Source organism: Penicillium daleae (assembly GCF_028827525.1).
Source record: "Penicillium daleae strain IBT 16125 chromosome Unknown utg000002l_segment0_segment0, whole genome shotgun sequence".
Taxonomy (NCBI): domain Eukaryota; kingdom Fungi; phylum Ascomycota; class Eurotiomycetes; order Eurotiales; family Aspergillaceae; genus Penicillium; species Penicillium daleae.
Genome location: NW_026623150.1, coordinates 5,048,948 through 5,073,795, shown reverse-complemented (window position 1 = coordinate 5,073,795; position 24,848 = coordinate 5,048,948). Strand labels below are relative to the sequence as shown.

At 46.8% G+C, this 24,848-nt stretch overlaps 7 protein-coding genes across 7 annotated transcripts; 4 read left to right on the top strand and 3 right to left on the bottom strand.

Moving 5' to 3' along the window:
* Positions 1-3,335: 3,335 nt before the first annotated feature.
* N7458_002735 (acyl transferase/acyl hydrolase/lysophospholipase) lies at positions 3,336-4,882 on the top strand (the record flags this gene model as incomplete). The annotated part of the gene is made up of 5 exons (XM_056906118.1): positions 3,336-3,529; positions 3,583-3,822; positions 3,877-3,957; positions 4,028-4,503; positions 4,602-4,882. 5 exons carry the CDS (start codon positions 3,336-3,338, stop codon positions 4,880-4,882), a joined length of 1,272 nt encoding a protein of 423 aa, XP_056770225.1.
* A 4,785-nt stretch (positions 4,883-9,667) lies between these two features.
* On the top strand, positions 9,668-13,479 carry N7458_002734 (peroxidase/cytochrome P450 family protein; the record flags this gene model as incomplete). Its single annotated transcript, XM_056906117.1, has 12 exons — positions 9,668-9,834; positions 9,900-9,906; positions 9,962-10,126; positions 10,191-10,299; positions 10,358-10,796; positions 10,861-10,929; positions 10,995-11,379; positions 11,436-11,749; positions 11,799-12,118; positions 12,174-12,211; positions 12,266-12,856; positions 12,928-13,479. 12 exons carry the CDS (start codon positions 9,668-9,670, stop codon positions 13,477-13,479), a joined length of 3,156 nt encoding a protein of 1,051 aa, XP_056770224.1.
* Positions 13,480-14,951: 1,472 nt separating this feature from the next.
* On the top strand, positions 14,952-16,353 carry N7458_002733 (uncharacterized protein; the record flags this gene model as incomplete). The annotated part of the gene is made up of 3 exons (XM_056906116.1): positions 14,952-15,394; positions 15,479-15,556; positions 15,618-16,353. 3 exons carry the CDS (start codon positions 14,952-14,954, stop codon positions 16,351-16,353), a joined length of 1,257 nt encoding a protein of 418 aa, XP_056770223.1.
* Positions 16,354-16,991: 638 nt separating this feature from the next.
* Positions 16,992-17,831, top strand: N7458_002732 (uncharacterized protein; the record flags this gene model as incomplete). Its single annotated transcript, XM_056906115.1, has 1 exon — positions 16,992-17,831. One exon carries the CDS (start codon positions 16,992-16,994, stop codon positions 17,829-17,831), a length of 840 nt encoding a protein of 279 aa, XP_056770222.1.
* Positions 17,832-18,316: 485 nt separating this feature from the next.
* Positions 18,317-19,210, bottom strand: N7458_002731 (uncharacterized protein; the record flags this gene model as incomplete). The annotated part of the gene is made up of 5 exons (XM_056906114.1): positions 18,317-18,428; positions 18,484-18,554; positions 18,613-18,707; positions 18,769-18,912; positions 18,976-19,210. 5 exons carry the CDS (start codon positions 19,208-19,210, stop codon positions 18,317-18,319), a joined length of 657 nt encoding a protein of 218 aa, XP_056770221.1.
* Positions 19,211-19,797: 587 nt separating this feature from the next.
* N7458_002730 (uncharacterized protein) lies at positions 19,798-20,766 on the bottom strand (the record flags this gene model as incomplete). Its single annotated transcript, XM_056906113.1, has 1 exon — positions 19,798-20,766. The coding sequence occupies one exon, from the start codon at positions 20,764-20,766 to the stop codon at positions 19,798-19,800; it is 969 nt and encodes a 322-aa protein (XP_056770220.1).
* A 1,551-nt stretch (positions 20,767-22,317) lies between these two features.
* N7458_002729 (uncharacterized protein) lies at positions 22,318-22,953 on the bottom strand (the record flags this gene model as incomplete). Its single annotated transcript, XM_056906112.1, has 1 exon — positions 22,318-22,953. The coding sequence occupies one exon, from the start codon at positions 22,951-22,953 to the stop codon at positions 22,318-22,320; it is 636 nt and encodes a 211-aa protein (XP_056770219.1).
* Positions 22,954-24,848: the final 1,895 nt, after the last annotated feature.

The following is a 24,848-nucleotide window of genomic DNA, read 5'->3' as shown; positions in this document are numbered from 1 at the left end:
CAGTGGTGGTATAAGATCGAGCCATTAGCTTCATCCTTCGAGAAGGCAAGCCAACGGTACTATCGACCAGGTTCTAATATCTCTATTGATGAGACGATGATTCGTTGCTTTGGAAGAACAAATCATAGTGTCAAGATGCCAAATAAGCCAATTGAGAAAGGATATAAGATCTTTGTCCTTGCAGAGCATGGCTATATATGGACGTTCACCTGGACTAGCCGTATATGGGGGATTGCGGATCTATTCAAAGTTAATGGGCTTAGCCCTACTGGATCGATGGTTTTACAGATGATCAAGAGGCTTCCTGGCCTAGCCAATTCGATGGCTAATCAACCTGGCCATCAACCTGGCCATCAACCTGGCAATCAACCTGGCAATCAACCTGGCCATCAACCTGGCCATTAACCTAGCGATCCTCTAGCTAATTCAACCGGCGATCTTATAGCTAATTCAACGGCTAGCACGCCAGCAGAGTATATTGTCTATATGGATAATTACTTCACGTCGGTCGCCCTTTTTAAAGAGCTTAGAGATCTACAGTGTGGCGCTTGTGGTACTACACGCCCTCAGAATGGGATACCTTCTCAGCTTATTGAGCTAAAGGACTATATAAAGGTAATCCAATGGGGTACTTTATATAGATCTGAAGCTCAGGGAGTTCTCTGTCTTGCATGGCAGGATAATAATATAGTATTACTACTATCTACTATCCATTCGCCAGAGCTATTCATCCCTACTAAGCGGAAGCGGCCATCAACAACCTCTACCAACGCAAAAGTTGCGCGTCTTCCTTTTGGCGATGAGATTCTAAAGGAGCTCTAGATTCCTATTTCTATCAACGACTACAATCACTATATGGGTGGCGTAGATATTGCAAATCAATACCGAGCTACCTATGAGACTCATCAACGAAGCGAGCGTAATTGGTTACCTCTTCTATTCTTCTTTATTGACGCTGCGATTGTTAATGCGTGGCGTCTTCAATATCTCTATAAGAAGCAGGAAGGTAGTAGGCTACCTACCCACATAGGTTTCCGCCAGAAGCTCTATCAAGAGCTCTTTACCTTTGGTCTACCACCAAAACCATCGCCCAAACCAGGTATAAATCACCGGCGAGTTCAATTAGCACGAAGGGCTTGTATTTGGTGTCAGTATAATAGAGAGAAGGGCAAAGGGGGTCAACAGGCTAAGCGAACAACCTCTGGTTGCCTACATTGTGACGTGGCTCTATGTATAAAAGGGCCTTGTTGGGATGAATTTCATAGTCCCTAATTAGGTTATATTAATACACTAGATTCTGATTACCGGATCGTTACCACAGCTAGCCAATTATAACGCGTTAATACAATATATCGGTAAAGTGCGCTAAAATGGCTTCCCGTGACGGTGAAGGGGATAGGCTCGATTTGAGATATGTCAAAGCGAGCTGAATCGGTATAGACTAGTATGCATATGGACGAATGAGAACTACCGGAACCATCAGAAAAGAGTGATTGATTAAAAGAAGGAAACTATTCAAACGAATGGGAAAAGGGGCAGGTTGAGCTGCCCCATGGCGGTGTAACCGAGTATTCGAGTGACAATACCGATGTCGAGGTGTTACCCGCATATTACATACAAACACACAGGAAATACAGTGGCACCGCAAAAGTTTCCGACAACCCTTTACTTACATAACATTCTGCCGTCTATAAACAATTCCAGATTTCCAACATTATCCCCAAGTTTGAGGCAAAACAATTGCTGATCTCTAATTGTACATTTCATCTGGGAGGATTAAAGGTAAAAGAAAGGAATTCTACCTTTCCCATTAGTGTTTATCATAGCTAGTAATTTCTACTGAAGGCGGTGTAGGTCAGGCGGTGAACGGGGGTGGCCGGAAACTTTTGCGGTGCCACTGTATGGGCTAGTTATGGACCAATCCCAGGTCACTGTAATAAATCTCTCCACTTTTCCACGACATTATATTAGGCGTATGAAAAGAGAGCCGATGGAATTCCATGGAACTCTATGGTGGATCTCTGCAAATTATGTGGAAGGCCACCTGGCACAACGTAACTTATGATCTGCTGGGAGCCTCCTTTTGTGCGGCGTGTGCTTGTCATCACTTGCGAGGGTGTCTCTTTGGCCCAGAGAACCTCAACAAGTGATACAGTATTAGCGGCCAACGACCATCCTGACCAGTTGGCAGTTGTTTGCAGGCGAACAACACCCTCAACGGCTCTTGATGGTGTAAGCCTCAACTAACAATCACTAACCCTTAGTCGTTACAGTAGGCCCAAAAAATGACACCCAGTTCTCTCGTTAGCCATGATAAATATGGCGTTCAACAAAGCATGGCGCTTGACCCCATGAGGCGATATATCCACTATATACACCAACACCTAGCAACTTACATTGGTCACCCGCCTCCCCGTCCAACATAAGCTGCACCAATATCGATCCCATCTTCCCTATCGGATTACGCCCCTCCACACAAACTGCTTCGCAAAAGAATAGTGTTCCGTTACTCCAGTTCGGTGACTGGGAGGAAGGTCGAACATATGAGGATTGACCGAGTGGAAGGTCACTCTCAATAACAGGACGGTGGCGAAAGGTACAGGACAAGATCTGGTTCTAGCCCCTCGATTTCACTGGAGGCTCTTTTTGCATCCAAAGCTCATTAAGCTAGTTAACTATACGAAAGTACCCACATCGAAAACTTGAATCGGATGACACGTCTGTTGTCGTATCCGCCATTTGGCAGAAGCGCCTCACTCTAAGGTTTGATGGAACCGACATTGATTGGACCTCTATAGAAAAGCAGCTCCCCGTTACATGACCCTTAGTCTCCCCTGGTAGGTGAAGTCATCCATACCTTTTATATTCCTATGAAAATCTAGACCGTTTCAATGCAAAAACCAATAAATGCCATTACGAGAGTCTTTAACCTAGGTACTATCGGGATGGAGACCGTCTAGATTTCATCAAAATTTAAATGCCTGAGGCAGTGGCGAAGATCAGAGACAATGACGTTGGGTTTTGACGTTTGCGGTATCGAAGGGCTTCGAAGCTGACACGCCTACCAGATGAACCCGATGACCAACGTCAAGACGTCAATCCCGGTGAAACTAATTAAATATAAAATTCTTGATTCTAAAGAGTCTAGATATTGAAGCTAGTGTATATCAAGTCTGATCATTTTTATTATTAGGCCTTTTCACTAATCCTCAAGTCTCGCATTAGCCTCTCTCCACTTCTCTCCCGCTTTTCAACGATATAGGAGACATATCTTTCCGACGTATTCTCATTTGATCCTTCGCAACCCAGAGAGTTCCTCACGAAAATTAGCAACCATGACGTCCTCTAGCACCGAACAAGCGCCGGTCAAACTTCTTTCGATAGATGGCGGGGGGGTTCGGGGGCTTTCTGCCTTGGTACTCTTGGAGCAGCTGATGGATTTATCAAATAACGAGCGAGAAAAACGGAACCTCCGGCCTCAGGAACCATGGGAGATGTTTGATATGATTGGGGGTACTAGCACAGGAGGGTTAGTTTCCCTTGTGTAGCTTCTCCACTGGAGCAGAACTAAATAGCCTTCAGCCTAATTGCGGTTATGCTTGGACGATTGCGAATGTCCATCAAAGACTGCAAGGACGCATACGTGAATCTCGCAGAACGTGCCTTCACAGAGATGAATTTTATAGATCGAGTGAAGGGTACTATCAATGTCGGACCTCGATTTGAAACTCAGCCTCTGGAGGATGCTATCAAAGGAATTATTGGTGACAAATGGGCAACAAGCCTCCTTAAAGAAGATCCCAAGAACATTGACTGTCGAGTGTAAGCTGTTTGCCAGTTTATTTCGAAAAGGCTACCAGTACTAACGACCTATAGCTTTGTCGTAGCTCACCTTCAACAAACCAATGAAGTGGCCATATTGAGAAGCTACCGAAACTTGCTTCGACCGAAGGCTGAGTAAGAAATACTCCCAGCTCTTTAAATTTGTTGTCTATCGCGGCAATGCTGATCATTGTTATGTGCTCAGGCTCGAAACAATGCATATCTGGCAAGCCTGCCGGGCGACATCAGCAGCGCTAACCTACTTTGAGCCGATCGAGGTCGATGGCACCACATACTCTGATGGTGGCCTTCTATATAATAACCCTGTCCAACTTGTTCATATTGAGGCAGGTGAAGTGTTTGAGGGAAGAGACCAACTCATCGTCAGTGTGGGCACTGGCCTTGAGAAAATTATGAAATTCCAACCGTCTCTTGCCACGGTCGCCACAGACTTAGCACGTCTCGCATCGGAAACAGAAAGAACTGCCGATGATTTCTTCCGGAAGGATGGGGCAAAGGCTGCGGAGGCTGGCAGGTATTTTCGTTTCGATGTACCTGGGCTTGGCGATATAGGACTCGAGGAGTCCAAGAAGCTGCGTGACATAAAGAGGCTGACCGAGCGCTATATAAACTATGGGGAAGTGGGGCGTAAGATCTATCGGTGTGCTAAGGAAGTCGCAGGTGCGTATGCTCTGTTTAAAGTTCCCATGGTCCCTAAAGCCTCCACAAATAAAGATTCAAGCTCTCAGGACGAGATTCTGAATGAACGATTTCGGAAGTTGAAAGCTCCTCCCCCGATGTCGAGCCGAATCCAGACCCGAACACCGACCCGGGATACGTCTCCGTTCTCTACGGCGGTTTCCGAGGGCGCGCAGGCTCTTTCCGGATGTCGCTAGCGGACATCGAAAGTGACAAGCAGCTCTTCCTTCAGATGCGTGCAGCATATGCCAAGCGGCAGCACCGCCTGTGGAGGAGAGACTTGCCACATCCATGGACGATGGCTTGGCTCTCTTGGTTCGATGTGAAGCGACTTGAATTCGTCGAGGTAGTTCAGCGCTAGTCCAGATCCGTTCTGGAGATACTAACGCATATAGTATACCATTCACCGCGATTCAATAGTATCTATCCTACGGACCTACAAACGATTTGCCAATTCCTAGGCTACTCTCGAATGATGTACGATTATTCGCCTGGCACCACCCATCGGAAACCGACTCCACAAGATGCGTCTCAGAGCTACGTGCTGTCCTTGCTAGGAGGCCACACTGGGGCATACTCATAGTTGAGGAGGTCGATATAATCAAATTCTCATTCAGCATGATAATAACCATAGGACTTTCGTGCTTGGTCGGCATGGTCGCTGATGAGTGTGGACGCACGACTGGCGGGTCGCTTCGAGCAAGCTTTATCGTTATGTTTGCGTCAGTGCTATTGCTTGGAGTGGCTCCCCATCCGGCCATGACAGACGTGATACGAGATACGTTAACAACGGGGAGGATATTGGTTTTCGTTTTCGGTGTCTTAGCCACCGCGATGACGGATGCGCTTGCGTTCACCGATACGATAAGTGAATCGCGGCGGCGAAGCTTGACTGCCTTAACTGCCATTTCGCTTTTCGTTGGATTATTCTATGAACCACTGAGACTTTGGCAAGTTGTTCAGAGGCTTTTAAGGCCGCAGCCGAGTGCCGGATACAGGTGACTGGAGTGGCGATGTGTAAGAAAATTCTTGATCACTCCTCATCTTCATGAATTAATATACTTAGACATGCGGGGATCTTCTCTACGGCGACTTTAAGGAAACAACGCCTGGATCGATTGATAGACTAGCGGCAAGGTTAAGCGAGCACTCTGGACGAGAGTCGCAGCGTGCAGCGTCAACATCACGACAAACCTCAACAAAAGCGCATTCGAGACTTACCCCTTCGCTCGTGGGCTGGAACTTGCCACAAAGTGGCAGGAATAGTGACTCGAATGACCCAGAAAACCGTGCGACAACCGGGGATCCTTCCGCTTCCAACTCTCCACAGCGACAAGCTCTTCAGCTCTGCATAGAGACTGCAAAATTCACATTAGAGCTGAGCGAACTTGATTTAGACCAACCCATTAGTGACGGACTGCTGTTCGAAAAGATCCGGGAAAAGTACGAGCGTGCCCGCCATTCACTGTTCCCAATGCGATTGCGGTTCAGAAAACCTGAGAAGGCGATATTTATGAAGGCAAGTTGCATAAGCTTAACATACCCTCGAGTTCAATTATCTCTCAATCTGACTTTTTTTACACAGTTCCGGCTCGGAAAAAGACCACTTGTTTCGTCAATCGCCGGCTCAATAGACACGCCTTCCATTGGCTTCTGCTTTACTATGTTATGCTATCAATATAATTTTTGTATCACATAACCTGCCTCGCCGTGGAGATTATATTACTGAATTGAGTGTCATTTCTTGAATCGATGAAGCCAGCCAGAACTAAATGAAGGTTCAGGAAGATATTTATATTATGGAAAGGATCACCAGGTTTCATGGGCTTTCTCGACCCCTTCGTCACCATACCCCTAGCTTCAAGCTCTTGCCAAGTGCCACCTCGCTTTCGATATGACGTGGTCGTGGTTGTGGAAGGTTCCGTGGCTCATCATGGTGTTTGAATCGATCACAGAGAGATTCAGAGACGGTAGATTGGCTGATGTGATGGTGGAATTGGTTGTTGATCTTAGGGATCTTCTGTCAGGAGTTTCCTACTTTGGATGAACTATGGCGATACGGATCATCGGACATGATTGTGCAGGATTGGGTATGGATACCCCGCCGATTGGGCATCGATTTGGCACTACTTTTGCTATATCAAGCGGGGACATCCTGTATCTACTTCTGATACCTCAAGGATCAGTCTTGTATCCAATCTAGTCAGCATCCTTGGTCCTATCTCTGCCATCATTCGGTTACCCCCCTTACCTAGTCGACAAGCTGATATGCCCTGTTCCATATATCGTAACAAGATCAGCTATAAGGAAAGACACACATGAGTTTGCAGTATTATAGAATTATCCGCGTATCCTGTCCATTGTCTGCTTCTGAATGGTAGCTGTGAAAGTCGTGATGTTATGCTTGTTTTGACTAAGCAGTCTCCACATTGTTCGAGAGGACTGAGAAAATAGAGCCGTTTCCCCCAAACCACAGACGATGATTATTTGTGATATCTAAGACCGATATCAGTGATCAAGAAATTCACGAAATATTATGATAGGATGGAGGATGTAACAAGGGTGGTACGGATAGATCCAAATGCATTATCGTGATACCACAGTGCAAGCCAATTAGATTGCATCGCTGGCGTTTACTGATGTAATGGCTAGCCACGGAGCGTTCTGGGCTCGGCACTTTCGAGATATGCATAAAGTCGTTCGATTACAGTTTTCCATGGTTTTCCAGAGGCCCGATTTGGCTTTTGGCAGAGATTACCACGCCACGCAATTCGTATATATTGAATAGGAGTTTAAGGTTCATTGCGAAGTTTGGTTGTCCCAGAACCAAAATTCTACATGGCCGAGACCAGAACCGTACCAATAAAAATAGGTTCAAAGGTACTGCCAAGCTGCCAAGGCGATCTTCACAATTATGGATCTAAGAAATGCCTATGGATTAATCTGACCTAGGTTGGGCTTCTCCGCCCCGCCTCCTCCGTGGAACTCTCGGCATAAATCCAGTAATAGACCATGCTATGTTCGTGTTTAGCAGCATCATATGATAGGACATCTCACAGCCGGCTTAATGATGCAGAAAGAAAGAATTGTGATGGTTTTCTTTCTACTGTTGGATGGTAACTTTGCAGCGATGGAACTATTTTTCGTAAAGATGTTTAGCACTATGCATGCAAATCAGTAGAGGCGGATTACCCTCACACGATAGTGAGGCACATGCCTACCCTTCAGGGTAACAAGAGGAACAGATACTGCTGAGACTTCCGCATGCGGCTACAACATAAGTCATGTGAGTGATATAAAATTAAAGAACGGGGGGGTTGAAAACACCTGTCATTCGTCGGAGTGTAGGTTGACGTAACGACTGCGCTTTTAGTTATCTTGCTCTCTTTGCCGCATTAGGTGGTCTTCTGCCACAGAACTGCCGCAGGTTAATGCGAATGGTGATTTAACACGGAGCTATCTACTCATCTTCTGGTAGAGCAGAGACCACCAAGTTGATCAATAAAAGGCCAAGAGGAGCGCTGAGAAAGAGAATAGAGAAAGAGTATAAGCAAGTAGCTGTGAGTCTGAAGGGACAGCGGATGTTGAAGAATGCATTTAGCGTGAAGGTACCCGCAAATGTTGAAATGGGCAAAACTATATCTGCTACATATAGGAGAGCCTCTTTCTCCCCTTTTTCCACTCATTGTTTGACAGTTGAGTATCCTGGGGAGCGTGTAGCGGCTGAGCGACGTGTGGCGTCCGAGTCAACCCATATGACTCAGTATTTGTTAACATTTGCGAAGAGTGAGTTCTGTTTTCAAATTCTGCAAACAGTTGGAAAGATGATGTGTAATCTGGAATTGAAAGAAAAGTGGTCCTTAATTAAGCTGAGCAAATTAGGTCAATTTCAGAGCAGTCTAGAACTTAGTAGTTTATGATGACGAAACAGAACCAGTTGACATTGGAAAGATACGGCTAGAATCCAGACAAGGTTAGAGGTTACGCTAAAAGTATACTTCCATTTCCTACATAGAATGCCTAGAATACCATATTTTTGTTCAACCAACGCTTTACGACAGGTGTGAGTTGAGTTTATTGACCTCCATATTCAGCTGATAACCTTATTAGAATTCTTGGCCCAATTGAGATGATGTCATCCAACTTCTAACTCGGCTTGTTGACTCTTGACAGATGCCTGATGCTCCGCTGACGTACGTTGCTTCTGTGACCTACTAAGCTGAATGACATATGTCAAGGCTTGCCATTTTTCACCACTGAGATATGTACATTTAAATATGGTCGCAATTTTCTCATCTCTCATATTGTGATGTTTTCCATTCTACGTCGAATCATTACCAGGGGATTCGAAGATACCACTCGTCATCACTGATACAGACTAGGCTCGGTTCGCAACTGTCTTTCTGCCCGCCAAGGGTCAGCTTGCGCGTAGGTCACAATTCCCCCTAGTGATTTCTACTCGGACAATTGGTGTCAATATTTTATCAACCGATCAAGCAGCCTCTTTACCTCTTTCGCATGTGCGGAAGGTGGCCTGGCTGCCATGGTCTAATTGCACTTCTCCTAGGCTGAATGCCGGAAGCGGAATTCTCTCATCCAATGGCAGGCGGGGTAAAAAGTTTGTATACTGCGGAAGTTAAGTTGGCATGGGAATCTAGAATGAACACTAACAGAACCCAAAATATGATTCTCGTTGACCCAAGGAGGAGTATAAATCAGCCAGCTCCACCTTTCCTCAGTAACGGCTCTGCATGAGGACATGCAAAAGTTGTTCTTGCCTACTAATTATATTACTAAGAAGTAGGATGGTTGGCCCTTGGTATTTTAATTCAAAAATTACATACTCCACCGACTGGTTAAGATCACGTCCCGAGGGCAGCGAAATAATTTACGTCATAATTAACAAGTACAATCCCTAGAATTAAAATCTAGACCTTCACATGATTGTTCGTCGAACTCAGTCCGAGTGGCTCTCAAATGGATGTCACCTAATTGGCGCTGCTGAGCTCTGTCACTGAATATATGTGGCTTGCTGACGCGGGAACTGTGAGCAAAAGAGAATTATATCTCTCTCAGACAAAGGAGATTTTTGGTCACACTTTCACTTTATATTGCTATAGCGTGCAGCAATACAATACCAGTCATTATGTCTCTCAGATCCAACGGTGAGAGCGATGAGGTTACCGCTCAACAGACAATCCAAGGCTGGCTCGAAGATATCGGAAGTCAACTCGGTCGCATTCCCGAGGATATAAGCGTGCTGCAAGGCCTCGTAGGGGCTACATTGACCCGTGGGACGGTCGATGACCGAAAGTGAGTGCTACTATTGAGCCCGAAATTCGACAATGGATGTTACAAACGCTGACGCACTTGGATAGATACTTAGTATGTGTCCTCGCCGTTCACGTCTCCGTCACCGGCTGATCTTATTGCCTTGTAGCTAGAAAAGATTATCCAGCTCGCCTGCTCGTTGCCGCACGGATCCCCGGGCGAGAAGAAACTGACAGGAGAATTACTCGATAATCTCTGGAATAATCTAAGGCACCCGCCTCTTTCGTATATGGGTGATGACTGGAGGTATCGTACTGCCGATGGATCAAACAATGTAGGGCCATCTCCAGAAGCTCCCCAGTTTGGTAGCTATGTATCTCACCGCCATCTCCCTTTAGAACATTCTATACCCAGACTTGGGCAAGGCAGGATCTGCATATGCCCGAAGCGTTGTGCCGCAGCATGCTCCACCAGCCGCCCTTCCAGATCCAGCCTCCATCTTTGATGGTATGAAACTTGAAAACTCTGTTTCGTTATGGCTATACAAGTGCTAAGACTTTCCCAGCTCTATTTGCTCGGAAAGGACCTGCTCGTGAGCACCCAGCGAAGTTCTCAAGTTTGGCAATTGCCCTAGCGACGATTATCATACATGATATCTTCCGCACGGATGATGTGGACCCTAGCAAGCATGCTTCCTCGGCCTATCTGGATCTCGGCCCTCTTTACGGCCACAATGCTGAGCAACAGAAGACCATCCGTACGTTTCAGGATGGCAAGATCAAGCCCGATGCATTCGCAGAACCTCGACTTTTGGGACAGCCGCCAGGGGTTTGTGCTCTCATCGTCTCCTTCAATCGATTCCACAATTATGTGGTCCAGCAACTGGCGTTGATAAATGAAGCTGGAAGATTTAGTATTCCGGTGACCGTTGACCCTCAGAATATAACCACATATGAGAAGGCCTTGGCAAAACGTGATAACGATCTTTTCCAAACCGGAAGGCTGTAGGTTCTCATTCTCTCTGGAGTTATTTTCCAGAATGAACAATGCTGATACCAGTTTTTATAGTGTTACTTGTGGACTCTACGTCAATATAATTCTCCACGATTATGTGAGAGTTATTCTCAATTTGAACAGGTTGGTGGACAAGGCGAGGTACCGTGGTTGGCGGAAACTGTACTAACTTTCCACGTTTTCAACAGATCAACTACTCAGTGGAACCTTGATCCTCGTGTTGACTCGGTCAATATTTTTGACCCCGAAGGCACCCCGAAGGGTGTTGGCAATCAGGTCAGCATTGAGTTTAATCTGATATATCGATGGCATGCTACCGTCAGCGATAAAAATGCGAAATGGGTTGAACGTTTCTTCGATAAAGTGTTCCCAGGCATTGACCCGGAGACGATGACGCAGGCGGAGCTCCTGAATGGCCTAAAAGCCTGGGGCCATGGCATTGATTCCGACCCAGGTAAATGGACATTTGGTGGGTTGCAGCGTACAGCTACTGGTGATTTTGATGACGGTAGCCTCGTCAAACTATTGACAGAGGAGACCGAGGATGTGGCCGGCGCATTCGGCGCCCGAAACGTAAGTTAAACGCCCAGGAATCGACTAGATATTCTCTTAACTGATTTCTTTTATAGGTTCCTGCCATTCTGAAGGCTGTCGATGTGCTTGGTATTAACCAAGGCCGCGCCTGGGGAGCAGCAAGCCTGAATGAAGTGCGCAAATTTTTCAACCTCAAGCCCCATGAAACGTTCTTGGAGATCAACCCCGACCCCGATGTGGCCGCCTCATTGGAAGCCCTTTATTCGCATCCGGACAATGTTGAGCTGTATCCTGGGGTTTCAGTAGAGGATACCAAGCCTCCGCTGGTTCCGGGGTCTGGGCTTTGCAGCGGCTTGACCATTGCCAAGGCCATCCTTTCGGATGCTGTTGCCTTGGTTCGGGGTGACAGGCGAGTTCAACATGCCCAAATGTTATGGCAATCGCTAATTCTGTCACAGATTCTATTCGGTAGACAACAGTCCGGCGAATCTCACCGCATTTGGATCGGCCCTGGTTGCCTCCGATCTCGATGTAGGTGCTGGGACGGTCATTTACAAACTTTTCATGCATGCCTACCCAGGATGGTACCGCGGTGATTCCGTGTATTCCCTGTTCCCATTAACTATCCCCAGTGAAAACCGGAAGATTGCGAAGGACCTGGGTAGGGAGAGTTACTATACCTACGATCCGCCCAGCTTTGCGCCTCAACCAATACCCGTGAGGACTTGGCAAGGCGTGGTTGATATCCTCAAGGATCAGGTGAACTATAAGGTCCCTTGTATGTTTTGAGAACCCCTGTAACTGTCTTTCACAACGTCGCTAAACAAACAAAGGGAGACCCCACGTTTACGAACTGATCCATCACGATTGGGTAGGACAGCCCGGTCCGAAATTTCCAATCTTGAACTAATTTGATTCTCTCCAGATGCTCAGCGGAGACAAACCATGGAATGCGGAGCAGAAGAGCTACTGCCAGCATGCCCTTTACGGACCCTCCAAAGGGCTCGACCAGATTCGTGACTATTATAGAATTGTGACCGAAAAGCTTATCCGCGAAAAGAGCAACAAGATGCGCAATACCTACCAGCTCGACGCTGTCCGTGATGTCGGAAATCTGTCGCACTCTATCGTTGTCGCACGGATCTTCAATATCCCAATTAAAGAAAATGGCGGCGTGGGCACCGTGACGGCCAGGCAACTTTATGACGCGATGGCGGCGGTCTTTGCATATACCTTCCTCGATATCGATCCGGCAAAAACTCAACAGCTCAAGGTTGCTGCCAAAACAGCCACCACGATTTTGCAAAATCTCATCACGCCGGCAGTTGAGGCTGTGAAAACCGAACGGTTCCACATGTTGAAAGACATAATCGGGATCAATGCAGACGAATCGACGCTGCCCGACTATGGCACCCACTTGGTCCAACGGTTGTTCGAGGGCGGCATGAGCCTCGACGAGCTTATCTGGACGATTGTTCCAACGGCATCTGCCGCAAGCCCAATTCAAAGCCAAGCGGTAAGTCTGTATTACCAAGTCTCTTGGTTCGATCGACGAATGTTCAGGCTTCTGACGGATGAATGAAACAGTTCGCGCGCCTCCTGGACTTTTATCTGTCGGAGAACAAAGGCCATTGGGCAGAGATTCAAAAGATTGCCCACCAGGATACCCCGGAGGCATTCGAGAAGCTGCGTAAGTACGCTCTAGAAGGCTTGCGCCTAGCCACGCCTGCATTCGGAGTTCTTCGAGCCGTGAACATTGAGAACGCCATGGTCGTCGATGGGGAGAGGCAAATTCCAGTGAAAAGGGGCGATACTATTTTTGCCGACTTCGTCACCGCCAATGTAGACGCAAAAGCCTTCCCAGACCCGCTGGAGATAAAACTTGACCGCCCTGATAGCGCCTACATTCACCAAGGATATGGTGGACACACGTGCCTCGGTCGACCTATCGTCATGATTTCTATGGCAGTGCAATTGGGTGCCTTTGCCAGGCTGAAGAACTTACGTCGCGCTCCAGGGCCCGCTGGACAACTGAAGGCTACAACTGTCAACGGGGCCTTCCAGGTATACATGAATGAGGACTGGTCGAATTGGACGCCCTTCCCTGCCAATATGAATGTTCAATTCGACGGATTTTAAGGGGGCCGTTGGCTCATGCGATGATATTTAGCTGTTGTCCGAACTGAAGGGAGATGGGTTGACTAAGCGAAAGGCCATTGAGAAGGGAATTGATAGGGACACCACAAATTGAGAAGCACATGATTTCTTATGTAACCAGACTGCTCATCTAACTAATTAGTTAGTTAACTATGGTAAAATATTGACTTTTGTGTGGGAATTCGTTTAGTCAAACCAAGCATGCTCAGTTCTGACAATAGTTATTCGTGTTTAAGTTTTAGTTCAAACTCTAGTTCAAACCCGCGCTTCACGTCCGGCGGGTCAACCATTCACCCGCCGGGGTAAGGTGACTGTTTGGTATAACATACCCATGGGAATCGGGATGAGATCCCGTCCCGTTCGAAATAGGGATATAATTTAGCATTTCTATGGGAATAGGAATGGCATGGGAACGCCAAGATTTTCCCAATGGGATCCCGATTCTAGGCTTCTAACTGCATCCCAGAAAAGGGAAACTCCGACATTCCCGTCCTTATGGGATAATCCCAGATGGTAAGTCGGGAGCCGAACGGGACAAAGAAATGATAAAGGTGAGACTAGGAGACGATAATGTGAGTCTTGGCCCTTCAGTGCAAGGCTTTCACTTGTGGGATAGATCTATGATCGCATCCAAAAGAACCGTCATGCAGAAGGCCGGGATGCCTGCTGCTTCCATAACTGAAATTTAAACTTGCCTTCAAAACATCACACCAGTTTACGTTTGAAGTTGGGACCCAGCTGGGTTCACCAATCAATCGAGACTGGGGTGACCCTGTGGTAAGAATCGGAGGTTTGGGACAAGAGGAAGCGTTCCAGATCACAGCCTCCAAGTGGTTAGTGGACAGTGGAAGTGGCGAAAATCAGATCTCCAAGACCGCGAGTGACCTTATCAGATAGTGCCAATACTTCATTGGGTAGGCCGATTGTAGAAGACTTTCGACGGTTGCCAGACAAATCGATCTGAGATCGCTTCTGGACAGTCCGAAACACGTCATAGACCAGATCTTTGAAAAGTCAGTAGTAAATAGGTCCGGTATGTGAGTTAGGTGAACAGTCTTTCAGGTTTTCCTGGACCGCCTTTGTCCCGTGTTTGAACCCGATGAACCTCAAAGTTTTGGAGTGGGACTCATAATGTCCAAAACCAGATTTTTGGGGTGAGCATGTTCCCAGCACATGTGACTTGTCTACCAGATATAGAGAAATGGAGGATAATCAGGCGAATAGGTCGCGTCATCGACATACCCACCGCAACTCGCGTAAATCGGACAGGTTTAAAAGGAACTCAGAACAGGGTCTCTTCGCATTGGAGACTTTAGCTTGCTCCGCGATCTGGAGTTACATTTCCACTACTTCATTGCACGCGTCAAAACCTTGTCGAATTCCTACATTCCGCTGGAATGAAACACTCGCCACTACAATGATCATACAATTTTCATAGTTGCACTTCTCAAATCATGGCTCTCCAATTCCGGCCCTCTCAGATTGGTGGTGAAAATTTACCACTCCCCTATACCGCCTCTCCAATCAGCCTGCTATGGGATGACTTCCGTCTCATCCTTCGCTCCCTTGTGTATGTCCCTGGGATTTTCCTCCCGCTGAGACCATTGCGGTCGAGCGCCCTGGACGAGCTCAGGCTTACGCCTAAGAATCGTACTATACTGGTTACCCACGGAGCACTCATTATCGGCCAGCTTGGGTTCATTATCTCGCTTCCGTTTTGTATTATGTTGCCGATTATGTCCTTTATCGTTTATTTCATGGGGGTCATACTGGTAAATTTTGCGATCTGCAGCTACCTGAATGGGTGGAACAGGCTTCTCACCTCCAGGGAAACGGTCATACCTCCGTCGGCCCCTCAGGATGAATACTGGGTCTTTATTAATGGGGTGGCTGCTGGGTGAGTTGGACATCAATCACAATCTCTCCGGCCAATCCAATTCCCCTTTGAGATATTTTGCCTAATAAGTAACTTTCCCGGTAGGCACCTTTGGCTTCAGGATAACATCGACCGACTGGCTCAAGCGTTTGGCCGAAAGGTCGTAGGCGTTCACAATCCTACGTGAGCTCTCTGCATCTGGTACAGATGAACCCCTATCGACTAATTTTGTCTCTATTGGCAGCTGGGGAATCGTGTTTGATTTGATCCAGTGTTTGGTCGAGCGCGACTTCACTTATCCCGTGCAAGATGTTCGAGATGCCTACCCAGTGATCAAACAGGCCCTATTAGAGGACAAATATAAGAAAGTGGTCCTCGTTCTACATAGCCAAGGAGGCATCGAGGGTGGGCTAATTATCGACTGGCTTCTCGACGAGGTACCGCAGGACCTGCTAGATCAACTGGAAGTATACACATTTGCTAGTGCAGCAAACCACTTCAACAACCCGTACACTCAGGCATCTCATCTTAAATCCGCGCACACCCAAGGAGGGTCATCCCGGAACAGCAAGGTGATACGGTACATCGAACACTATGCGAATAGCGACGACTTCGTGAGCCGATTTGGAGTGCTCAACTTCGCTTATGTCAGGAACCGGTACATGGGCCGACTCTTCGTGCAGGATGCGAGCGGCCACATGCTCAACCAGCATTATCTGGATACCATGTTCGCCTCAGATGCAGATGGAAGGACGCTAGATGAAAATGACTTTATGGACTCCGAGGTCCGATTTCCGATCGAGCATCTGGGGGAGAGAGGAAACGAGGAGGGAGTTATATCCACAATCCGTTGCAGCCATGGTAGGTCGGAGGATGATATTCGTGACAACTACGGTTGTGATAAGCGGCCGATAAAGGTGAAAGATCTGAGTCGCTTGTGGTTGTATAGGAACGGCATGTCTCCACCAGCAGAGCAATGATGGATGGTGAGGTTTGAGACGAAGAATGGCCGTATGGTGTGTAAGCACTAAAGTAGTCAAAATTGAGAGACGTTAACTTCGATTTATTGGTGACCTCACGCAGTCAAGAGAAGCAGGAAGAGTATAGTTTGGCCATAACAGGTCACCTGTCGCTGCGGTAGTAGACCGTAGCGTCAGATAGGGCCCAAATGACCCGGGCCAAACTAGGATGGTAGAGGGGACGGTGGGGAACCAACAGAGACAGCGGCGCCGGTGAGCCTGTCTAGAACTGGTGGTTGAGCTTGTACAGAACGGACGCGTTCGTCGTAAAAGACACCCTGAATACCTCCAAGGTCCATCTTCCTAGCATCTGGTTTCTTTTGGAGTACGTGTGTACAACCCGACCTAATATAATAGGTGGAATCGCGTTAATATGTGTGCCTTGCTGGTTCTTGCGCTGGCCACCCAAATGGCCTCTTCAGTATATTGACGATCAACACATTGGTTTGCGGCTGAGACACGGCCACGTTGAAAGAGCAGTCAAGCCTGGTCTCTCATGCGTAAACCCGGTGTTTTCCAAACTTATACGTCTCGACACACGATACGGAACTCTCGAAGTTGATAAGACGGACTGTTTGATTTCAAACGGGAGGGCGACTATGGCAGCAACAGTTTGTTATAGGATTACCAGGCCCCTTGCCGTTTATCAAAATATCACAGAAGTTGAGGACTTTATACTATTCTCATTGATGAATTCACTGGAGGAAGAGTTGACTGCGGTGGATAAAGACTGTGCCTTGGGTCTGCTCGACAAAGAGGCAGAACCGGTGCCAATCGAACCAAAGCTCCCGCGACAAAACCCTGAAGAGGAAGATATTCCGCTTGACGTCTTTCTACATGTTCCAAAGAACGTTTTAAAAGCTCTGTCGAGTGAAAAGTTGAACAAAGTGCCAACTACCGTGCTCAGAAATGTGCCCATCCATGTGCTGGAGCAGGTCCCAGTGGATGTTCTATCTGTGGCACCAGCCTCGAAATTATTAGAACTGGGTGACATACCATCGTACGTGCTGCAGTCAGCGCCGGCAAAAGTCCTGCAGACCTTGCCACTGGCAAGGTTGAAAGTGCTGAATGGCGTACCTTGTTCTGTGCTTCAGTCGGCTCCGACGAAAGAGTTAGAGGACATACCAGTGACAAGATTAAAAATGCTGGACGGCGTACCCTCTGCTGTGCTTCAGTCCGCTCTGATAAACGTATTGAGGAAGGTACCAGTGACAAGGCTCATAATTTTGAGCGGTGTGCAATCTTCTGTGCTCCAGTCAGCATCGAGAATCGTTCTCGAGAAGGTTCCCGTGGCACGGCTCAGGCAATTTGCTGTTGTGCCGCCGATTGTCCTGCAACGCGCACCCTTTGATGTGCTTTACAACCCGCCAAACGATGTTCCTGTCCATGTGCTGGAGCACACGCCAGTGGAAGTTCTACTCGCGCTTCGGATTAGTTGACGATAACCTGGAATAACCTATTATGCACGCATGACTTGCTCTCGTTCAGAGGAACCTACAGATAACAGAACGGAAACGCCCGCCCACGCTAGCCCTGCATGCATAGGATCAAGCGCCGCCCCACTGTTTCCTAAATTCCGAACCACTGAGACAACTTTAACAATGCGATCGATCTGCTCGCGAATCCTAATGTTCGTCCCAGCCAGTTTCATCTTCCACTGTCTCGACTTCATTTGCTCGAGCCTCTGATTGATGACTGCAAGCATTTGCTGATCGCGACAGGCACGCTCGGGCGTGTCTATGCCCCTCAGTACGCGCGCGTAGCTCTCGAACAGTTCACGATCGCCATGACGAAGGTTCTCGATAGCCTGGTCCCAAAGTTGGACATCTTCCTCTGACGTTTATTTAGAACGGCGATCTGAGTTAAAACAGCCCTAAGAAGACCAATGAACAAAAAAAAATCATTTCATCATTGAAAAATAAATTTAGTCATCGTCAAAGATCTGAAAGGTGTTGTTGAGGATCGTCTCGATGATGCGGATCTGCCAGACGGCGTCCGTGATGTTGCCCCCGGAGTGGGCGCTCATGAGGGTTGGTCTGCGTGGCATGGATTAGCGAGATTAGGAAGAAAAGGGAGGATATAAAAATATACCCCAAGAAAATGGCTAAATCCCTTGCGCCCATACCGTTCTGGGCGTAGCGTTCCTGGACCTTATTAAGATGCTGAGATATAGTTAACATTGTATTGGATCGCATAGGAAAAGGCGATTTTAAGACGTACAAGGATAATAGCACGGAGAGTAGCGTAGTGGGTATCGGGCAAGATGTTGATAAGGCCATGTAAAGAGTCTCGGCGTTCAATATCATCACTAAGACCTAAGGAAATTCTTGGTTAGCGTCTCGATAATAAGTATAGGATACATAGTTTAGTCCTTACGGGCAGCTTCAATGAATTGGGAATAGAGCTTTGAAGTAAAGAGGGGGCTAGGCAAATCCCTGAAGAACTGCTTCACTAGCCCAGCAACGCTATTAATATCATAATAGAAGCTCTCGGGGTTGGTAAAGTCGATAGAAGGCGTGTCTGGGCGGTGAAAAATACCTTAGATGCTTCACACTATTCAAGGAGAGTTGGGGTCAAGCTCACTATTGTCGAATAGAGCCTTTAGATAGCTGACATAGTTGGCGCGGCCGGAGACTCGATAAATACCCTTTACATTTAGACCAAACAGCTCGATAGCTTGGAAGCACTGATATAAGAGGGATGGTACAGCAGTCCCATCTCGGTCGTACAGGTCGTCCAGAGACACGCCAAACACTGGTTTTAAAAGAGGAGGCAGGTTCGACTGGAAGTCCTTCTTCATCGAAACTTGGCCAGCCATTGGTGAACGGGTCATCTGTGGGGACCGCCGAGGAGGACGAGTGGAAGGCGGCGAAACGGAGCCAGACAGTGGAGGTAGAAGAGGGCCAGTCCTTCCAGAGGGTAAAGGAGGTGGAGATAGTGGAGGTAATGGGGGTGTAAGAGGCCTTCGTTTATTGACCATCTTTTGGACGTTCAACGTGACTCTGCTGTCCATACTAACAACTCGTTGGATTATTGACATCGCTGATTCTCGATTGTTGTAATGCCTGTAGATTTTGCTCCCCTGGATCAACTGTCAGCGGATCGTATTCAATGCAATGCTAGGCCCCATTCTCTAGCCTTGGACACCTAATCAATCAGCCCCGTAAAAGGTAAAATTGACACCGTCAGCAGTCAACGAAACATTTCTGTGTGAAGTCAAGAAAGGGTCATTTATTGGTTGCGTGGACTCGACACCATTCGGGGCAAGATATATCAAAGTGATGTCTCCTGTCGCTTTAGTCGTATTGAGCTGTGGAATCGGTGTCCAAGTATTGGCCTCGCCCGCATTCGCAAAAATAGCGCTGGCAACAGTTAGCACCAGGCTTCAGTAAATTACTCTGATGCTCACTTCAAGTCATATCCACCGCCGAAGGTTGATTCAATTTCATGATATTGGAATGTCCATTGCGAAGTACCAGAAATGGGGCCGTAGAAATATTGATAGATAGGCCCAGCGCTGGTATTTGTCAATCCATACCGGCCGCGTTTAATGACAGAGCATGTGGCAACCCGGTGATACTTTACTCTGTCTTCTGGAGGCGCATTGATGCCCAAATCTTCATGGGAATCAATAAAACCAGTGTTCAACTCTAACGCCGCGCTGTCATTATACCAGCACCAACCATCAGCAAACGGACAATTCGCGTCAGTCCTGGATGAGAAAGGGATTTGTTGCTTGATGAAACTTTTGCACCGCGGGTCATTTGTATTGGATCCATAGCATAGTCCAGCATAACTGGCAGCTGAAATAGAGTCCGAGAGAAGCTTAAAACCGAAATGCGGAATAGAGACATTGCTAACACTTGGGATCTCCCATGTGCCACAGTTGTAGGATCGAATTAAAGTGTCTGTTCCAGCAGATTTTGAAGCCTCAGATGACAGTATGCCAGCTGCTGTCCAGCCAATGAAGACTAGAAGACCCCAAACAGACAAGCTCCAACATCGAAATAGAATATTCAAGATGAAATGTTTTGGCGGTGTCTGGAAGTGTCGTCCTACAGGACCATCGGCAGGTCTCTTAACCCACGCGCAAGGTAGCATAAAGAACTCCCAGAAACTTGCCCAAGGACTCTGAGAATTGCGTAAGATCACCTGGTGTTGAAGATGTAGGCCATCGACCGGTTTTTTTGTAGCTCCGATTTCGAAAAGGATGAAGGAGAAAATCGTCCAGAAGCCACCGCCTACAAAGACAATGAAAATGCCGAGAAAAGCTGTTAGGAAACCTCCACCACTCTCAGTTAGAGTTAAAGTAGCACCGAGGACACTGTTCCGATCATAGTTAATCCATGGACCGGTAAAGGTATAGGAAGACATCGTGTGAAGAAGACAAGGGTAATAATTTGCGCGTTTTACCGCTATCAAGACCCGAGGCCAATGATTCTCTCATAGTCGCCGATGAAGGGATTTATATGTACGGATCAGTGTATTATCCAGTCGTGACGAAATACATAGAAATCCATACGTGTGATTGTCAGGTAAACTCTTTGGCGACATATCATACTTCCAGGGAAGGGCAAAGTATGGTAAAGGGAATGGTGGCTCAACACTATAAATACATGTGATGAAGTATAATAGTCTGATGTTCTAGACACAGAGGTCCCAATGAAGTAATAAAGAGTATCTGGACAACGTCACAGCTATGTACCTTTGCTCATATTGTGCGTCACCTTGAAGGGACCCCAGAGGTATGGTACCGTATCTCAAGGCTTGGAAATTTTCGTGTAAATACAGTATAATATTCTGACATTCTAGACGCATAAAATGGAATGGATGAACACTGTAATGTTAATTTAAGAACATACATATCTGAGTCATCCACTACATAATGAAATAAAAGGCTAAAGGACAGCCAAATCTGATATATACACGCTAATCTGGGCTCAGGTAAGGGAGTGGTATTGCCAAAGTCAAGTAATGGCCTACCTTAGAGATACTCAAATGTGCGACAAGCCTTAGGCGCTTATAATAATATCTATCGTTTTGTGGTACACGAAACCGTATTCAGGGAAGTTATGGTTAAAACAATGCTACTGGTACTCCCATGGTTGACGCATAACTTCGTTGTAAACGTCGAGGGCTAATAGGCCAGGATAGCTTCATTGTAGTTCCTATGACCAGTTTTAGGTACTCTGGTTCATTTAGGGTTAGGGTTCGTTTCCCCACACGTCCTTTCGCCATGGTTATACCAGAAGTATTTTTATAAATTTAACTCTGGTATAAATTGTCGAGACATGGAACGGCGATTTACCGCTAAGAGAGGAATTTCCTGAATGACACTCTTCCCTGTCTGTTCATATAATAATTTGGTATTCTTATCATTACGGTTGTCATAAAACCACATAGCTGAGCCATCCTTGGGGTATTTCAACCTGCCCCATAATATTCATTCTTTCTTTTCAATCAATCATCCTTTTGGTACAAGGTTGGTTCGTTTTGACCTTACCCTCTATCTCATTCGCATCTCTAGGCTACTAGTACATATTGTCGTAGCTTGCTTCAACATAAATCAATAATCATACATTAACACCTAGCAGAATTTATTCCGCTCGTCTATCTGTTAACTACACCAACGTCCTTACTTGAAGAATACTGGAACTCGAGTCAAAGATAAAAGACGCTAGACATTGAAACAACCTATAATGGCACTAAAATACAATTTCGTCGTTGATAAGTCAAAAATCACGGCGGATTATTTCAAACACGTCGGAGACATAGTATGGCTTGTACCAAGAGCAACAAATACACAGGCAAGGAGATAAGTGTTCTTTTTCAATGGAGACCTTACAAGAAGTAGCTATGGAGTTGCCGGAAGTAGCGCTGCAGCAACGCTTCTCAAAATCACATTTGGGCCCCCTCATACATTATCTAACTGCAAGGCCCTTTTGGTGCAGTCACGCACTTTCCCAGGAGCTGGCCCAGCATGTATGGCTCATTTCCGGTGCCAAGAACATACTCAGGCGGAAGAATGGGTACGAATGAGGTACCATTTGGTGGGAAAATGACGGGTTGGCTGAAGCTTGCGATATAGGTGGAATGGGTACCATGCTGAACAGCCAGCCAGTTAATGAGTTCTGAAACCTCAGCTGTCTGTGTATATCCAGATAATTCAAGAAAATCACCTGTCAAACTGGTTTCTAGATAAAGGGCTTCGTTCAGGAATTCCGTAGCATTCGCAGGGGTGAGACTTGTGAAGTTGCACTTGGGAGATTTGAAACCCGTGATGTTAGAGCCAACTATCTCGACGAGCAGAGCACCCCTGTAGTTCTGTTGTGCCATACGCTGGATGTTGATAAAATAATTTGCATTAGAGCTGTTTGAGGCACTGGAGAAGAAAGTTTGATTCAATGGGATGGAGGAGTATAAGAGGTAACTGTATGCCTGGATAGCCGAGGCGTATTGGACAACTTGGATGTCGGTAGAATTCGAGCAGTTACTGTTAGATACGGCAATGCTGGTCGATACGCCGCTGAGGAAGAAAGTCGCGAAACGTAAGAAGTGCATAATTGATTTGACATATGGGTTGACCGTACTATAGTGGCTGTACTCCAGTATAACGGTATCTGCAACATCGAAAGTAATTGTATGTTAGCACCAGAGAAGCCCTTCTATTTTATAGTACTCCATCCCCTTTCTTGCAATTTCGAAAAATGCCGCCTCAAAAGTTGAGTCAATGTTCTAGATTCTGGTGTATGTTGTTTAGACCTGAACATAACGGTCCGACGTAAAAGCATGGCAAAGCTGCTGCAGGATTGCCTCAACGATGCCATCATTATCATTCTAGTCAGATGTTCATTAGATAAACTTCAAGAGTTTAAGCAGGATAGCGCGATTATTTTGGGAAAGTGAGCGGAGTTGGGGGGATTTCTTGGGACACTGAGGCTGGGGCATGATGTCATACCGTACCGATCCCGCAACGGAAATTTCAGCCGCCTCATCGTAGGGAATTGTGAATGGTTAAAAGCAGCCACAAAGTTAGCCGGAAAAAGCTATAATACATGTACAGTGCGAACAGTAGAAACGTGCCGTACAAACCTTTGTTCTAGAAATGTCTGTGCCCCAGATAAAAAGTCTCTTTCAGACCGTCAAGTGGAATTTTTACATTCCATACATGCTAACAATGGTTGAGACGGCGTTCTCAATGTAGTAATTAGGCGGATAAACCGGTTTCTAATCTTGCCGTGGTTCTGGTGGCTCTAGTGACACTGTAGTCTGAGAGGAATCCAAATAGCGGTGAAGAACACTAGCTCCCAAAATTTTAGTGTTCCACCAATTAATAGACCCTCAAAGTTCTCGGGGTCTATCTGGAAACCCGGAAACTTTTTGTGAACTGATTAAGCATTATCCTGTTCCGTGGTTCATAGTTCGACGATAAGGTTTGACAATGCTACAGGTGCAGCGTCTATGAAGGCCTATAGCAACCTACCAGCCTATGACTGGTATGCTATTGTGCTAATGGTTCGAAATGTTGTAGACAGGACTCGTGGGCAGGTCTAGATCGTGGTGAAGGGAGTGAGATCATTTTGGTGACATGTCCTCATCACGCGTCCCCCCTTCTACGAAGCTTTCTGCGCCGAAAGCTGAAGAGTAGCATCTTTAGCCCTGCAATTGAAACCCAAGACCTACTTGTACAGCAGTGGGAGCCGAAAACAGCGAAGGCCCATAGGCAGCCTTGGGACTTATCAGGCATATCTCACAGGTCGCAAAGCAGCTCAAGCTCATGACTTGATTAAGGTCACTAGGATGATTTTACCGTCCAGTGGTCTTGGACAAGATAAGCTAGAAGCACCCTGAGCAAAGTATATTTAACCAAATATATCGGGTAACAGCAACACGTATTACATCATCTTAACAAGTGGCAATCTTCAGTAAAAGGCATACCACCTATAGCCGAAGGCTCGTTAAGGTAGTCGATTTTATGATATTTGGTCGGACTCTATTGTATCTGTTGGGCTATCTAGATGTGGCTGGGGCGGAGATCTCCGGCGTTTTCGTCAGGAGGGGCTTGTCTGCTGGAACGAATCAACAGACGGGTCAAAGGGATCCTTCGCAAGTGGCGGAAACCAATGGGGGTTTGTATAGCCACTGATCTCCTAGACCTGCAGTCGAAACAACGTATTACACCAGCTCAAGCAGGGAAAGGATTCACACAGTCATAGCAAGGGGAATAAGGGGGATCAGAAGCACGCGCAACTTCATACCCCGCTGTGCGAGGAGCAGATGAGTCTGCAGGGATTGGAATATAGCGGTGCAAGTAGGGACGTGTTTCGAGCGCAGGGAGTAAATATGCGAGTCGACAGGCGGGACCGCGGCGGCTGAATAGGTATAGATAAACGCACTTGCGGGCCGTAATTATGGAAGGACCGATGACAAACATTGCGGAAAAGAAACAGGAGGAT